This window comes from Hakea prostrata, chromosome 4 (genome assembly GCF_041222555.1).
Source record: "Hakea prostrata isolate BN-2017 chromosome 4, UWA_Hpros_2, whole genome shotgun sequence".
Classification (NCBI taxonomy): Eukaryota; Viridiplantae; Streptophyta; class Magnoliopsida; order Proteales; family Proteaceae; genus Hakea; species Hakea prostrata.
The window spans coordinates 7,496,841-7,514,845 of NC_142603.1; the positions used below are offsets into that span (position 1 = coordinate 7,496,841).

An 18,005-nucleotide genomic window follows, 5' to 3' on the forward strand; every position below is an offset into this window, starting at 1 on the left:
CCATCTGAAACTTAATTGTGATGCATTCATAGTTATGTTCTTAAAAGTATTCAGATGGGAAAGCAGTGGTCCATAATTTGGTGAGGTATCATCCAAACTATTGAAGATGGTTGGGATCATTTAATTCTTGAAAATGACAAGAAGATACTAATCTCTATCTTCATATATAGATAAACACACCAAACCACCAAGCTTAGAATCATGTAAAGCTTTTGTTACCTAAAGAAAGAAAAACCAAGGATATTGTTGATACTTGAGTACTTAATAGGGTCTGGTTTCTGTTAACTTACTGCGATGAAAAATCTTTTCATCCACAGGATTTGATATCCTATATATGATTGGACCGAAGATTAAAATTGGGGATTGAGGAAGGTAAATGAGAGAGAGAGAGATGATTCCATAATTTACCAAGATTACAATGGCTCTTGAGCTGTTGGAGTGATGATTCTATAGTTAATACTACAATAGAAGATAAAAGGTGAACCAACTTCTCATTCCCAACCCCACAATCATTGTCCAAACTTGCACCACAAGATTAATAAAGGAAAAAGAAAAAGAGAAGTGGAAGGTGAACTGAAGCCCACACACAACTACAACCACAACCACAACCACAAGCTCAACCACATCTGTTCCTATCTCTCCTTTTTCTTTTTCTGTCTTACGTTCCCTAACCTCTTTTCTTCTAGAAGCTCTCTCTCTCTCTCTCTCTCTCCCTCCATGCTTTTTTCAGATGAATATAGAACATTACCATCTCCAGAGGCCCGCTACAGCCAACTTAAATAAATAAAAAAAAAGTAAAACTCTTATTCTAATCTTTGCATGACTTGATGGAGCCCATATTCACTCACAACCCCATCAAGGAACTTTATTCAAACCTACCCATCCATCATTTCGACATATATACTCTCCCTGAAGAAAGGCCAAATTTAGTTTGTACTATTTACGGTCATGTATCCGAGTTGATCTTCTATACATAGTGAGTCAATGCTGAGTCAACAGAGATACTACATGATTAGCTTTACAGCCAAGAAGGAATAAATAAATTAAGGTAATTGAACATTTGAAGACAAAGATGTACTGCGTAGGAAATCGGATCTCTATGTAGAGGCAGACTAACCCATTCGGAAATTTGGTGGTGGGAGTTTTCTCCAAGTAACTTATATACCAGACACCACCATTTTAAGACATTTGTATGTTTTGAGTACAATAAATATATGTTTACCTGGCTCTGTGTTGGGGGAGACTTTGATGGTTAATTTAATTTGTTTATCCTTAGTAGTCTAGACATAAAATAAAGGCAGGAATCACGCCTTGTCATGCTATACTTTAATACCTTACTTTACACCTACCTGAATGGTAGTTTATATCATCACAAGAAGAGAGAGAGACAGAGAGAGAGAAGCAACCGGGCATAGCCAGTCTCTCAGGAACCTTTCTCACCAACTCACATCTAGAAGCAATAAGGCCCATATTGCCTCTCTCTCTCTCTCTGTCTCTCTCTCTCTCTCTCTAGTCAAACGCCTATAAATCTCCTTCTCTAGTTTCCAAAAGGGCCGGCCTTGATGATGCAACACCACAACCTGCCTACCACTAACACCTTCTGCTAGCTGCCTGCCTTCTTCTCGTCTACCTCTTCCATCTACCACAAACAAGAAGAGCAACTTCTACTGTTATTATTACTAGTTGTGTTTGATGGGTAGATCTCCTTGTTGTGAGAAAGCTCACACAAACAAAGGGGCATGGACCAAAGAGGAAGATGATCGGCTTGTAGCCCACATCAGGGCACACGGCGAGGGCTGCTGGCGTTCTCTCCCCAAGGCAGCAGGCCTTCTCCGGTGTGGTAAAAGCTGTAGACTTCGCTGGATCAATTATCTCCGGCCAGACCTTAAGCGTGGCAACTTTACAGAAGAAGAAGATGAACTCATCATTAAACTTCATAGTCTCCTTGGTAACAAGTATGCTAATAAGCCCATTTCAGTTTCTTCACAAATATGAAGTTTTAATTGGTCATTATTCAGTTATTTGTTTCTTTGGTTGTTTCAGGTGGTCTCTTATAGCTGGCAGATTGCCAGGAAGAACAGATAATGAGATAAAGAATTATTGGAACACTCATATAAAGAGAAAGCTATTGAGCCGAGGGATTGACCCCACAACTCACAGGCCACTTCATGAACCGGCTGGGAATGTCACAACCATCTCTTTTGCTGCTGTTGCTAAGGAGGAGAATATAGTTGAAGGGCTTTTGGGGTTCAAAGAAGAGATTCTCCAGAGGGAAGAAAGATGCCCAGACCTCAATCTTGAACTTAGAATTAGCCCTCCTTGTCACGTACCTCTTGAGCCATTCAGAAGTGAAGAAAGGAAGACTTTTTGTCTCTCTTGCAGCTTGGGTTTGCAGGGCAAGGATTGCAGCTGTAGAAGTAACAGTAGAAGTAGCAGTAGCAGCAGCAGTGGTAGTGATTTCCTAGGCTTGAAGAGTACTGGTAGCTTAGATTATAGAAGCTTGGATATGAAATAAGACTTTAAATTTCAACTTGTTTTTTTCTTGATAGACTAGAATGAAGAGAAGAGAGGAAAAGGCTCTTGTTGATGAAAATCTCTACTGCTTTCTCTTAAATCTAATTTATTCTGTGCAAGTATATCACCATATAGTACAACCAAACACTGATCAATTATGAATTAACTTCTCAGTGGTTCTTGTTTCATTTCAAAGCTCAGGTGAAATGTTTGTCTAATTAGGTTGAAATAATAAACTCCTTCCCTTAATCTCCTCCTACATTTGTTAGTAAATATATGTTCTTTCTCAGAAAATTCTCTATCCGTTTCCTTAATTTCCTCCTACATTATATTCAACTTAAATTTAAAAAATAAGAACAACTCTCTTTTTTATGAAAAGTGGGTTCGGTTATTTTCTTCGACCTGGTACCCAATTTCCATTATTAGGGCATGAATCTTGGGGATTTTGTCATCTATGAGAATTGGGCAAGGTTTCTTTCTTTTGGCGATGGATAAGTTGTGAGAGGAGGAGAAACGAGGAAAATGGGTAGGTAACCCATCTTGTCACAACGTTTACCAAAACAACTTTAATGAGTGAAAGTTGAAAGAAATACGTATTTGAACAGCGTATATGTATATGGAGAACCTCAGAGAAAGGGAAGGGCTTCATGCATGCTTTGCACGTACTAATACATAGTATACCTGTTAGGTCTAATTAAATGCAGCGCCAATGATAAAGATAATTAGAATTAACAAACCTGTTTTATGCATGCTTGCATGTACTAATATCTAATACTCATGATCATGATCCCCAGTTAGTTGAATGACAGATGAAGATCATTGAAGAAAGATGGGTTTCTTTAATGATAGATGTCTATTTGGGTGATGTATCCAAACTATATGCCTATCGTCACACTGAGTTTTCCAATGGACCTTATAGTTTTAATGGTTAATTTAGTATAGCATTGACGTAAGAAAGTTTTGACGTTTTCTAATTCTGGGTTTACAAACATTTTGGTTAAATATTTGGTTGAAATAGCAGAGAATTGAATGTTATCTTCTCATATCACTATAATTAATGAAAATATTACTTCAGATGATCTCGTATACTCTCGACATTCTTTGTTAGCTATATTGAATCTAATCTCCTAATCACCATGACAAGCAAGTCTTTTTTTAATTTTTATTAAATATTTGGGTTATATTCTTGTAGAATGTTAGACAATTAGGGCATGAGAGTGGGCATTAAGATGTAAAGAACATAGTTCTTCGAAATCAAAGAAGAGAGGTATAGAGGCTGATTCAAGATAAATTTTGAGAGATATATTTATTAAAAACTAGTCATGTCAAACAAACACGTCAATTTCATTATCTAAATTACAGATAGCGAAAACGATGAAGAAACCAAGAATTCATGTAATTGACCTCATTTAATTAAGATAAAATATATCGTTATATTTTTCCTTTTTCTCTTGCTCTGAATTTTAGAATCTGAGGTTCAACCGGACCATCATGTTGTTGTTATTGTTAAACTTCAAAATCAAAACAAGTGTGATAATAAAATAAAGAATTAATATATTTAAATATAATAGAAATATAATAACGACAATGCATGTACACCAACTTTCATGAAATGGACATCAGCAGACCTAGAACCAAAGCAGGTATCTTCAGGCATATTTTCAAATATGTATATATCTAAGAAGGAAAAGGAAAACGACCTAAATATAAACTTAATATTAGAAATTTGAATATGTGCCATATATAAAAGTGTCTGTTTCATACATTGGAAGCTCCCTATTGTGATGTATGAATGTACTTTTGCATTGTATCGATTAATCCAAACAAATAAAACAAAAACTAATGCTTTATCATCTAAGAAATATGTTTCTTACTTTGAGTTAGCACACATTGTGCAATATGATCAGTATTTTTGTATTGATTGTTAGTTTTTTGTTACTTTTGTATATGTTTGCTTTACTCATCATCAAGCGAAAATATCATAAATGAAAATTAAAATATGTGACGGATGTATTTCTGGCACAATGGTGATAACTCCATATATAGCCCTGTCTCTCAACCACCCTCCCTTCCCAGCGTCCTACCTTCTGAACCCTACGTGCATGGCCCCCAAAAAATTTAATAAAATTTATGTATATTATTTACTTAGAAACGTATTCTCTCAAATTAAAGGTTTCAAAAGGAGTGCTTTAGTGCAAATTCAACACCACCTAATTTTCAAAAGGTAAGTAGGCTAACAAAATGGCCTAAAACCCATAACCCTTGACCCGACCCATTTCCCTCCCTATCTAAAAAGGGGTTAGGTTATGGGTTATCACTTTAAGTTCCCTTAATGTTGTCTTTCTTTGAATCAAAATTGAAAACTCTATAAAATCCTAAGTTGTCCCTTTGTGATGCTCATTTAGATATAAGGACAGGTAAGTGGGGACCCTATATAATGACCAGTGACCCTTGAAATTTTAAATAAAGGAATGCAATGTCTCTTTCAACATTTCACCCACTTCTCTAACGTGTTAGGTAGAGACATTAGAAGCTTCCATAGAATTTTCCTCTTTTCTTTTTCTCTCCTCCTTCACTCACAAAGAAAATTGTGAAACAAGGGAAGTGAGTTATTTTTCTATAACTCTATCCTACCTTCTGGGTAGGACTATTGCTTTTTATTAACAACCAGAGTTATTGTTGACACCTAAATTCTAATTAATATTTCACCAAAAAATAATCTAATTAATATTTCAACTCCCACCAACAACATGCGTGAACCTAAATACCTGATTGTGGGTCCTCCTTGTTCTATGAATATTTACAGATCCTAATTCCAATTAAGCTTTATTTTATTACTTTTGAGTAGTTAACAAAATGTCTCTGTTCCTTTTTAGAATCTTATCTTTGCCCATTTCTTTAATTTCAGGTGCTAGTTGTTCATATAAAAGAATTTTGCAGAGAAGATCAATAAAAGAAATTATGATTTTACTTGATAATTTTCCTCTTAACAATTTTTACAGGGGATCTTTTTGTTTTTTATTTCTAGGATAGATATTTATATGTTAAATATCTATCTTAACTTATAATTAGTCTTCTTTTGATGAAATGAGGACTCTTACACCCTGAATTTATAGTTAATGCAGTGGATAAGATTTCTCAACTCTCACATTAGCGGTGCGAAAGCTCTCTAGATTAGTCTTTCTCTTTTATTATTTAAACTTCTTAAGATGCGAATTAATTATTAGCTTAAGCTATTTGGTTGGAATATCTGTTTCAAAAATCTGTTTTGTGAACAGTGCTTGAGGCATAAGTTGTGGGAAACTTGCCTCAAAGTAGTTCTTTAATCATGTTTAATATTTATAGATTTGACTTTTGGGATTAACTGTTGTCTAAAACATGGATTAGTTGGTGTGTTAGGTGGACACTATAACAAGTGTCTCATCCATGGAGACATTTGGGTCCCTACAATAAGGGATTAGTTAATTAAACATCAAATTTTGTTTTATCTTTATATAATTTTTTTAATTGAAAAAAAAGAGGTGGGTGAGCGTGTTAAACTCCAATCATCATTCTTAACCGTTTTCTTAGTTGGTGATGGAGTGATAATAATCAAGTTTTATCAAAATCTTCTTTCATGTTGAAAGAGTGAGTTTAGATTCTCTGTTGATATATATGTTCTTCCTTCATATTCTTTCCAACATAGTTAGGAGGGAAATTCACTATTGAGAACAGGCAAAATGAACCAGAAATGAATTCCCCTATTGTCAAAAAACTGAGAAGAACTGAAGAACAGAATCTTTTGCCTTGACAAATAAAAGATATCAACTCAAAAATATCTTTTTTATCTTTATCAGAGATGATTTGACATTTTTATTTAACTCTAGTACTCACAAGCTCAGAAATATTTCAATTTTCATGTAAGAACCCTTTACTCTGTGTCACGGATTACCTGAGCGACCTGTGAGCTCTAATGTCTGACTAAGCTTCTAGAAGATCAGGTAAAGCTCACAAATTATCTTCTTCTTCTGAAGATCCTGGCTTCTAGAAGACCGAACAGAGATTGTGAATGAATCATAGTTTAGTGAGGTTGGGTTAATCACAAAAGGGGTTTGGTAAGATATGATAGGGAAACAGAGGAAAACGACTCACAGAGCATATACATCCATGATCCATCCACTTTTCTTTCTTCTTTTTTAAAAGGTTGTCACCGTTGAAGTGCCTCTCACCCTTTTCCCCACCCTCTTCCCTCTTGTGTTTTCATAATGTAATTAGTTTACTCCATCTTTCTTCTTACATGACAAAATCTAATGGGTAGAGAATCCATACTAGCTTCAGAACTTCAAAACCATAATATAATTTTAGTTCAATCTGTCTAGATTTCTCTATGCATGGTTCGTGTGTTTTTCCTACTGGGTCTTCTGACTTCTTGTTCTACTTCTTGTTCGCAGAGTGTACACTTTTCTTTCACTGGTTTTGCAATTTCCAAGTGTTAGGTTGTTCAGAGAACTCCTGGGTTTGTAGATTTTCAACCTTCTCAAATTGTAGAATTTCACCAAAATCAGCTAGACCTCATGCTGGGATGTATTAGTACATTTCCCTCCCTGCAGACTTTCTCACCAAACACAGGACTTCATCCCTGATGGCGTGACAAGTAATAAAAATCCATAAACATTGACTGACTGACTCGTGCCATAAAGAACCTGAAGTTTCACAGGGTGAACCAGCAACGACTAAGTGTTGGAACCAAACCCAACTAGCATAAGATAAAATAGCTTCCATCTGTGGTCCCAAGTCAGCTGGTCCAACTTCCCTGGACCCTACAACTCTCCTACTTTTTTCAATGCATGTTGGTTAGGTAAGACCAGCGCAGCACCAACCACTGTGTCAGTGTCCATAGACTATTCTGATCGTGGATCCCACTAGTAAAAAGCCCAAACCCAGAAACCTGAGAGGAGAGGAAGACTAGTGTTTCACGGGATGGGGAGAGATAGGGTTGTGGGGTCAAATTATAAGTGCTTATCTCATCCAATTATAAGAATTTGTGGGGCTGGGAGATCTTTCACTGCAGTACAGACACATCAAAGGGTATGGACCCCCTAAGATAACAAAGATGGGAAATCGAGTGACCATGATCACTGTGGTACCCACCCACATCAAAGGGAATGGACCCCCTAAGATAACAAAGCATGGTTGACAATTCTATTGGCCAAGGGCCAACCTATTATTTCCAGTCAATGTGACACATGACATCTTGACGGAGAAACCCTAAACAATCTTCGTTACTGGCATGGTCTATAAGAGGGAGCCACATACAGACAAGGAAACACACTTCCAAGCACCTTCATGGCTTCGGACACCTGTGTAGTGGGATTATGCCTGAGGTTACTAGTCTAGATATCAGTAACATCACTTTACTGGGAAAAAATTTAAGTTACGTTTATTGATTATTATTTCCTATGCATGTATTGTCTAAAATTTTTCTAACAAAATTTAAGCCATGTAGAATTGCTTCCTAACAATCCAACGGATATTTGAAGGAAATGCATGGATTTGGTGCTTTTGGCTATCTATGATTTTGAATGTTTGAGATGGCAAGCAGAGAGCCAGGAATTGCTGCTAAGCGCAAGCCTTAGCCACTTGACTCTATTCGTCCATTCCTCTCAGACAAACTAATTTCTGACTTCCAGGACGCTGCACCGGCAAGTGAGATATCAAGTGCAAATTAAGCAGTAAACAACCAGGATCTCAACCCCCAGACACTTCCTGCAGTTTTCTACCTTCACGAAGAGCAACGCTACTTGAGAATCTCGACTGGCACATAATATTGGCTCCCAACAAGAGGTAAAAGCCACATAGCTCTAATACTTAGTGACCTCTAAACTAAGCTATTTGTCATACCCTATAGTTTTTGTTTTTTTTCCCGGGTAAACATACCATATAGTTCTAATCTTTAAGTACTGTGACCTGGCAAACTATTTTAAAACTACCAGCAATTTACTGGAGCATGGTCTCAATAAACAACTCAATTTACGAAAATAAAAACTCACAAAGCTCTAATACCAGAACATGATAGATATAGCTTTGGGTGCTCCCTAGAATTCGGAAGGTATGAGACATAAGAGAAGTTTTATCTTGAGATTCAAAAACCAAAAAAAAAAAAGATCATCCACAATAAAAAATACCTATCTCAATCCCAACTTCCCAGAAACTCCCAAGTGAAAAACACAGAAGATGAGCAAGAATTAGGTTTCTTTTGGAGGCCCCTTCTTTGCTGCCTCTGCCGCTGCTTTCTCTGCTTCTATCTCGGCAACGATAGCATCAATTTCAGCTTCATCAAATTGCCGTAAACCATCTTCTTTTGTCATCACAGCAATCTCTATGTTCTTTCCACCACTCTCAACAACCTAAAATTCGAGGGGGAAAAACAACATTTAGAACTGCAGATCAAGTATCATCAATCATCAAACTAAGAAAAGGAAGACAAAGCGAAAAACTAATGTTAGCATGGGTTGAGAACTCAGTTTCAGTGGCCAACTTGGTGGTCCAAAGAATCAACTCCCAAATCATTTTGGTGTTCTATGCTTTGCTATGGTAAAGAAGAGCCCACTAGTAACTCATAATGACAAAGGCATAGCTAGTCAAAGTCATTTTCACATGAAGCCATTCACCATAAATTTTATTGTCCCAGTTGACTGCCTCCATATTTACATACCCCATTTAAGGGATCACTGCATAAAAACCAAAACTCTAGATCTCATTTAAGAACTACAAGATGAATGAAACCTTAAATTATCAACTTGCACTTGCATGACCTCAACTCTAATCATCACAAACTTGCAAGAACTCTCAAGTTTCAACGCGTCAGCTAAGCAATCAAATGCAAGTCAAGTTTGCTCGAGTTGTTAATCATAGCATCAACTGTTCTGCTGCTTGTGAATAAGTTTTCTCTCTTTTGCTGTGTTCCATAAAGCAAGAAGGGAGGAGAGGTTTAATTTTAAACCATGAATAAGGAACCAATAATAAGAAGCAGGCATATCTACACATCCCAGATTCTTCCAGAGCATAACAGCCAAGATCTTCAATCACAAGACGAAACCATGAATGCACTTCAAATCTTGCTCTATAACACATAAAAGTATTTAACCCTTTCCAGTCCATGAAACTACCCCACACTCACCCCCCCCCCCCAAAGGGGCAAAAAAGAAAAGAAGAAAGAGAGATGTCTGGGCTTAAGGTGGACTGGTTAGGAGATTGAACCATGTGTTCTCTAGAAAAAAGTAATTAAAAAACATTTTTGAACAACTTGTTTGGGGCAAGAAAATGAATTCCCAACAGAGTTAGGTTACATCAAGGATCAGCTTTAAGCCTTATTTATTTTGTTCATACTTATCATGGATGATTTAGCAACAAGTATTCAAGAGGATGTTCTTCTTCTTCATTTTTTTTATTTTTTTTTAGGTTTATGCTTTTTGCTGATGCCATTTTGATTGATGGGATAAAAGCAGAGAGCAACAGTAAGTTAGGCTTACTGAGATCAAGCTTAGAAACAAAACGTTTTAAGATAGGCAGGACAAAGAATGAATCTATGGTGCATAACTTTAATTGTAGTAGAACAGATAATGAGGTGGTCAAAATTGATGAGAGCAGATTTTAATAAGTGATTATTTCCGGTACATAGACTCCACAACACAACAAGTTCACAGGGCTCTGCTACTGCAGGGTTGGGGCGAGCAACTGTAGCCTTACCCCCTGCTTCATAAGAGAGGTTGTTTCCAAGTTTGAACCCACAACCAACAAGCTACAATAGACCAATAGTGCAACTTAACCCAACATGTTGCAATAGTGCAACATAACTGTTTCATCAAGGTAGGCCCATTATTAAGATGGGCAACAGAGAGGATGGTGGTTAGAAAAAAAATTGAAAAGAGAGTTCGTTTACAAGTCACCCACTAAAAAGGGGTGAAACTCTGGGTTCCCTGCTATAGTGACTTAAATTACAAGTTACCCACAGTTAGGTTTTGAACCAAGATTTTGTTAAGTGATTTGAGAGATGACCCTATTGCCCTCAGGAAAGTAAAATGACTAATTACCCCTCATATCACTCATTTAAATTTTGAAAGTCAAATTACTCAAATGTCCTTTGAGCAGTAAATTATGTAACTACCCCCAGGTAATTGACTCACCCTCTTTCACTCAACATCTTCTTCATCTCCGCGATTCTGTCTCCCTCACTCTCTCCACCGAAACTCCTCCTGCTGCAAGTCATCATCTCCGGCGACGACCGCAACTCAAATATGCATTCATTAATGTCCAGATATTGACCCTTTTCCCCCAAAAAAAGATAAAATTAAATTAATGCCTGAATGAACACAAGTACCGTTTGCTGCAGCACGAAACAATCGGCATAAAAAAATTGGTATCCTAGAGAGAAGTTTTAAAAAATTCAGAGTGCATAGGTTGATATGAAATCAGTTTTGGAGGTTGCCAAGCTTACAAAACAAAAACAGAACATGATTTCTGTCCAGTTGCTTCCTTCGCGTAAACCCTAGTTCCCAAAACCCAAATATACTTTCATCAATGGTCCATATATTTACCACTTTCCCCCAAGAGAAAAGTAAAATTAAATCACTGCTTGAAAGAACAAAAGTGGATGCAAACAATTAGGTTTCAGATTCGGTTTCCTTTTTGGTTCTATTTTTCATGGGAAAGCCAAGTCTTTTATGTATAAATGACTTCAGTATGATCGGACAGACAAACTGTTTGTTTTTAGGGATAAAAAAACGCTACTCATGACATCTCTCATAACTTCCGCCGGGGTTTGCCTCTTTCGTTCCTCGTTTTAGTATCTTTTCTCATTGTTTATTTGGGGAAAGATCTCTTTACCATCTGAACATAGGACACGAATTGGAAAAACAAACAGCTATTTGCTTAGGTTTCAGGTGGAAATTTTGCTTTGTTGCATAAACACCAGATGTTGATGATTGTTCTCTGTTAGGTTTTGCCATCTACATCCACTCCATTGTCATCGAGAAAGGTGAGTGTTGCAGTGTTGCAGCAGGAGGAGTCTCAGTGGAGAGAGTGAGGGAGACAGAATCGTGGAGATGAAGAAGACGTTGAATGAAGAGGGGGAGTCAATTACCCGGGGGTAGTTACGTAATTTACTGCCCAAAGGACATTCGAGTAATTTGACTTTCAAATTTTAAATGAGTGAAATGGGGGTAATTAGGTTGTTTTACTTTCCAGAGGGCAATATGGTCATTTTCCAAGTCACTTAACAGAATATTGGTTCAAAACTTAACTATGGGTAACTTGGAATTTAGCAAAGTGGGTGCCATGTAATTTAAGCCACTATAGTGGGAAATCCAGAGTTTCACCCCATTATAGTGGGTGACATGTAAAAAACTCTTAAGAAAATGGTAAGGAAAGACATGCATAATTTAGGTCTTCTATCAAGTATTGACTTAAATAGGGTTGACCTGAGGGCAACAAATCAAGTAGCCAGTCATATGTAGTTGGGATAGGGCTGAGAGAAAGGAGGAGATGTGACTAAGCATCCCAACAGCCATTGAAGGCATCCCACCACATAACATACATCTTAGAGCAAATTTGAATTGTACAAAGTAAAGAAATGGCCCAAGCCCAAATCTCATCACTCAAATTTGTGCACAAGGCTGGACACCCATACAAACTTCTCTAGAAGCCCAACCGCTAAAAGGAAAGGCTTAACCCCATCCTTCACTCATAGGCTGGCTGCTATAAACTGACAGGGAACTGACTCAAAACATGACTGCACTTGTGGAATCCTAAAACAGTTTAACTAAAACACTAAATAACACATAAATAAAGAAAGAAACACTTAGCTAACCCCATAGATCTACCCTCTTCCAATATTAAAGGCCCACACAAAAAAATGGCTTGTCAGAATGAAAGCTCATTAAAGCAAAGGCCTAACACGTACATAACCTAACTTAAACCACACTTCTAATAAAACAAGCTCAGTTAGATGACTGCATCAATATGTCATCTTGAGAATAGTGAAAGCAGTAAAGTCTCTGAAGCTCAGATCACTCAGGTCATCATATCCGCGTCAGTTTAGGATAAGAATAATTCTCACCAATCAATAACAACCCAAAGGAAGATTCAGTATTTAGTCTGGACCCTGAAACCATCCATCTTTGAGAAATCTTTGAATTCTAAGCAAACAAAGCATTCAGGCAATGTGGTCAATGGAAACTAAATTGGCAATGAATGTTGAACAGTCCTTAAGTATAATCAGTACCAAGCTACGAATATTATTCATAAGAATAACAATAAGTGAGAGAAGAAGAAGTGGCTGACTACAAAACTTGAGGATAATACTGCTGAATTTGAAAAAAAAAATATTGGATTCTACGAAGAACCAGACGATATCCCCTTTCATTTAAGACATTATATTTCATTTGAAAGCCCAAATAAAATAGACAAAGCAAAGTACCAAATAGAAAGAAAAAGAAAAAAACAGCATAACAATGCTTCAATACATGCATGTCGAAATACACACACGTCCCAGACTTGATAGATAAGAAATAACAGATTCCATCCCATGACACATAACCTACTGACAGTATAATAAAGGTAGCAGTGGATGGGTCACACATGATCCATGGCAAAACAAAAACTATTAAACTTTCTAGAATTTAACATGAGAGATCTTCTAGGGTATATATTGATTGCATTTATAATGCATATAAAAGTCGCATACTTCAATGAATGAATATAAGTTGAAGATGGTAGTGGGATTTCTTCGGCCAAGGCACTGTCTTCTAGATTTTAAAGCTAGTATTCTAATCCCACTGGTGAATGGTCGACTTCAGGCAGAGCACACCTTAACCATCCTGGCCGTATACAAACACGAAGTCTAAATAGGAGAAAGCTCCTAGAGGGCATTAACTGTTCTATCTAGTCACCTAGTCATTATTCATTCTCCAGGCTTCATATGTTTCCAACTTTCCAAGGTGTAAGACCCCAATATTAAACATGGCAAGATGCTTCAGGAATCCACAGATGTTCACTGCAACACCTCATACCTAGACTCCACATTTTTTTGGCAAGTCATATCCAGTACAAATCAAATACATAAATATATGGGGGCTGAACTAGCACCAATTATAAGCTCCTGTAACTGACACCATTCTATTTAATCCAGCTTAAATTGAAATAGCCTGTGCATCCAAAAAAGACTATGAGCTTTCTATGACGTGTCAGCAAAGAAGTGGGGTCTTCAAAATAAGAATAAGACAGAAGCTATCTGCAATGGAGAACACTTATTTAAAAAAAGAGATTTGCAGAAATAGAAATCCACAAAATAACCACTTACTTCTAGCAATGCTCGGATTGCAAGTTTTACGGTCTCTTGTCCAGAAGTTTCCTTGTAATTTTTCTCTAAAAATTCACGCATAGAGTTTGAGTTTCTCCCAGTTGCATTAGCTTTCCAAGCTGAAAAAGTCCCAGATGGATCTGTTTGATAGAGTGATGGAACACCCGTATATGGATCAAAGCCAACTATCAAGGTTGACAGACCAAACGGCCTCACACCACCACTCTGTGTATACTTCTGCTGAAGACCAGCAATATAGCGGGTTATGTATTCAACTGTGACAGGATCCTCAACCGTAAGCCTGTGGCTTTGACATTCAATCCTTGCCTTGTTTATCAGGACCCTTGCATCTGCTTTTAGCCCGGCACAGGCTAAAGCAATGTGGTTATCAAGATTTACAATCTTTCTAACTGATCTGGTGGGGGGGGGGGGGAATGGAAATGAATAAGCAACCTTAGGAAGATTGTGGCGTGAAGAAAATATAAAACCAAAGAAAAATAAAGCAACACTAACGTAACACAAAAGAACAGGTAATGGAGACAATACATCCTAGTAAGAAATAAATTAAAATAACTAATCTAATTTTTACTGGTGGACACAAGGTTTTATTAGGACAAAAGAGCATGACCTTATGGAAACATCTAAGGCCAAGCAGTCCTACCTCCTACACTGTCATAAGCTGAAACAGACTGAGGCAGACCCGGTGGATTTCAAACTCAAAGGCCAGACCAAGCTCAACCTAGCTGATAGTACCCCAAATAAGCAGAAAGTGAGAGACAGAAAAGTACAACCACCAGAGTCATCGCAAATACTTGAAGAAACCTTGAACTCAAACTCCATAGGAACTCTACAGACCAGCATACAGACTGCACAAGGTTAAATGAAGAGTCAACTTTCCATTTCTAGCTATCTGACTTCAAGTCAGAATGCACAAGTATAATTGTGGTAGCAATAATCAAGTCAAAATGCATTTCTGTCTCTCCCCTTCACTCTCTTGGCAGTGATTGTGGAAGTTAGTTGATATTACATCTTAGTATACTAAATCACTCCTCCAGAAATCAACAACAAAACCTACACGCCTTAAAAATCAGTGCCAAAAGACACACCTCTTGAGAAATAAATAAAAAACAAATATCTTTTCCACCAAAAAAGAAGAAATAATAAAGCGAGAGAAAAAGAACACCAATGGGAAGTTTTTACGGTGGGGAAACTTGAACAACTTCACGAACAAAGACGGTCCCCTTAAATCAAGGATTTTGCATCTTCAACATAATTCCCAGACAGTAATGCTGCTTCGTCACGGCCACAATTTTACACACGTAGATGACCCAATCCTTAAACTTGTTAAAAAAATATCCACGAACACCTAAACCACTAACAAGGAAGATTTTTCTATTTCAAATTGAGCATGAAACCAAGCCATGTGGACAGCAATTGTACTAATAGCTTGATTTCAATAGCAACAGCCATAGAACCCTAACAGTTGTGTTCGTACATAATCAGGATCAGTCTGAAATTATAATCGATATCTGGAAAAGAAAAAAGGTAACATAAAACAGACGAACGTACAGAAAGGACAGACCTTGAGTCTTGGAGTTTAGCGGTGGATTTCTTCTCCACACCAAGAACAATGGTGTCAGTGCCTCGAACTCCGACGGCGGCGTTACCCTTGCGCACAGCCTCCAGGGCGTACTCGACTTGAAACAGGTGACCGTCGGGAGAGAAAACTGTGATGGCGCGATCATATCGAGCCATTTTCTGTCTGCGATTTTGTTATGGCTTCGGCGGGAGATGGGAATCTGAGTAAACTGGTAAGCGAGTGTTTCGAACGGAAAATTTATGAGAAATTAGCCTCGCCTGCTTGGTCGACAAGGCACTTGCAAGCTGCTACACAAAACACTCCGCCATGGTCTCACTTTACTTAGTATAATGGTTTTCATTTTTAAATATCGGTGGACCCCATCTTAAGCCCTTGCATTTTCCGTGCATACGCCTCTCCTGACATGTGGCAAAGGTAAATCCAACGGTTGCTTATAAGGGTACAAATGTAAATTAAAAACATCATCAAAAATTCAACTTATTAAATTTACAATCTCAACCCCCATAATCTATTATAATCATTTGTTCGCGGCTGCACGTATATCCTCCACGCAGGCCCTAGAGTGCTCCACGTGTTCTCAAAACTAAAGAGCGGTTGAGATGTCTTGAATGGAATTTTATATTTTAAAAATCTTTAAAAAATTATGATTTGTTGCCCTTGTATTTCCTTAATTTACAAACTTCAACCCATAATTCTTTGGATCAAACGAAATCCTAAACTTTGCTTCAAATGAAACCCTATCTTCTTCAAAGTACTCTTTTGCTTTGCAATGCGATCTCTCTTTCGCTTTGTACCATGAAGTGGTCCAAAATTCTTCAAAGTCGTCCTTCTTTGAGTACTTTCAATCCTTGCCTTCCCAACATCCGAACTAAAAATCCTAATTGCGTCCAAATCCTGAATAAAACCAAAAGCAAACATCAATAAATACGTCTTGGTTGAGATGAAATCAACTTCAATACATCATAAATAAAACTAAAAGCAACGATCTGAAATAGGGTTTCATTTCTATTGGGAAATGTCATGTTAGCATTGTCACATCAGCCTCCATTAATTTTGATGATAACAAACATAAATTACTAATGTCTACATTAAGTTGTAATTGTCCATTTCATTACTAAAACAAGTGGAATGAATTTGACTCATTTGACCAAACTCACCGGATGGTCAAGCCCAAGTCAATATTAAGTAAATATCCATATTTCTCAGTTGAGAGGTATTGGGTTCCACCCTTGCACGTCATTACATTTCCAGTATTAAAAAAACACCAGTACCAAAAAAAAAAAAAGATGCGAATATCAAGTCAAATTCAAGACTTAGATGAATTTATGACTTATGACACCTGTATATGCATTTACATGTGATTGTATTAATTCATGAGCATATCACGTCACTATACTGACTTATTACATATTAAGAGAGTGTATGAAACTTATGGTTGGCTAGAAATACAAAAAACTCAATCAAGTCCCAACTTGATTATGCACTATGTGTCGTATATGTTCGTCGGTCTGACTAAGGCAAGCTAGACGGACGTCCGTCTAGTCCCAAATTTGCCCAACGGCTATTTTTTAACCACTATAAAAATTAAGACGGATCTCTGTCTAGTCAAACAGACTTCTGTCTAAACTAAAATTTCACAAAAAATTTATATTTGTTGGAATGAACGCATTCCTTTCTAAACTCAACCACCCCCATTTAATAGTCTCTACCTATCATTTTGATAATTTATTACCTCACAATTCTCAAAGCTCTCAAATTGGTGAACTAACATTGATCAATTGCCTTTCAACTCCATTCAACTTTGAATGACATTCAAAAGTTGTAAAACAAGCTCATTGGAGTAAAGCTTAAAGTTATTGAAGACCATTGGAACTTCATTAGCGATGCATATCATTTATTGAGCATTATTTTTTCCATTGCATCACATTCATATAAGGGTTAAAGTGTCACACCCCTTGTTATGTAATATCTTCGAACTCTTCAAATTATATTGATTGTTCAATTATAGTATAGGTTTATTATAATTGGTAGAGGGTGCTTTTGGCCTACTTATAACAAATATTGTAAAGGGTGCTATTGTCCTATTAAACATAGATTGTAAATGGTTTGATCTCTATCTATTGTATTTAAAGAAAATCGCATGTGAAATACTCTATTGAGAGGCCAAGAGATGAGTAGATATAGACTTGCAAAGTCGAACCACCATCAAATATTTGTCTTGTGGATTAATTGCATTTCTTAATTATCATTGAAATCTACAATTTACTTTGTATTTGTAATTAAACTGAAAAATTAGGCAAGTCCACAAATTGCAACCTATTCACCCCCTCTAAGTTACTTTAATAGTTTAAAAATGGAAACAACAATGAATTTCCTGAAATTAGTTAGATTTTCTCAAACAATGATGGATTTGTAGCAAGAGAATTTGAAAAGTGTCTAAATTTGATATACTTTTAGAGAAATAGTTATCATTATAGGAAGAGGAAGGTTTGTCAGGCAGAGATGAAGAGGAAGGGAGAACCCATTAATTGCAAAAGATTATTGTGAGAGGAA

The 18,005-nt window shown here is 36.9% G+C and overlaps 2 protein-coding genes across 2 annotated transcripts; one reads left to right on the forward strand and one right to left on the reverse strand.

Annotated features, from left to right (window-relative positions):
- Positions 1-1,537: 1,537 nt before the first annotated feature.
- On the forward strand, positions 1,538-3,078 carry LOC149017541 (myb-related protein 308-like). The gene is made up of 2 exons (XM_089151868.1): positions 1,538-1,955; positions 2,044-3,078. The coding sequence occupies exons 1-2, from the start codon at positions 1,693-1,695 to the stop codon at positions 2,513-2,515; spliced, it is 735 nt and encodes a 244-aa protein (XP_089007994.1). The 5' UTR covers positions 1,538-1,692; the 3' UTR covers positions 2,516-3,078.
- Positions 3,079-8,436: 5,358 nt separating this feature from the next.
- LOC149017542 (proteasome subunit alpha type-7) lies at positions 8,437-15,767 on the reverse strand. The gene is made up of 3 exons (XM_089151867.1): positions 15,435-15,767; positions 13,853-14,267; positions 8,437-8,900 (listed from the first exon to the last, which is right to left on the reverse strand). Exons 1-3 carry the CDS (start codon positions 15,605-15,607, stop codon positions 8,739-8,741), a joined length of 750 nt encoding a protein of 249 aa, XP_089007993.1. The 5' UTR covers positions 15,608-15,767; the 3' UTR covers positions 8,437-8,738.
- Positions 15,768-18,005: the final 2,238 nt, after the last annotated feature.

Excerpts from the sequence above, each read along its gene's own strand:
- LOC149017542 (XM_089151867.1), bottom strand. The coding sequence starts at position 15,607 with ATGGCTCGATATGATCGCGCCATCACAGTTTTCTCTCCCGACGGTCAC. Across the intron at positions 14,268-15,434 it reads GCTAAACTCCAAGACTCAAG|ATCAGTTAGAAAGATTGTAA; the intron begins GTCTGTCCTTTC and ends CCCCCCCACCAG. Across the intron at positions 8,901-13,852 it reads CAATCCGAGCATTGCTAGAA|GTTGTTGAGAGTGGTGGAAA; the intron begins GTAAGTGGTTAT and ends CTCGAATTTTAG.
- LOC149017541 (XM_089151868.1), top strand. The coding sequence starts at position 1,693 with ATGGGTAGATCTCCTTGTTGTGAGAAAGCTCACACAAACAAAGGGGCA. Across the intron at positions 1,956-2,043 it reads CATAGTCTCCTTGGTAACAA|GTGGTCTCTTATAGCTGGCA; the intron begins GTATGCTAATAA and ends TGGTTGTTTCAG.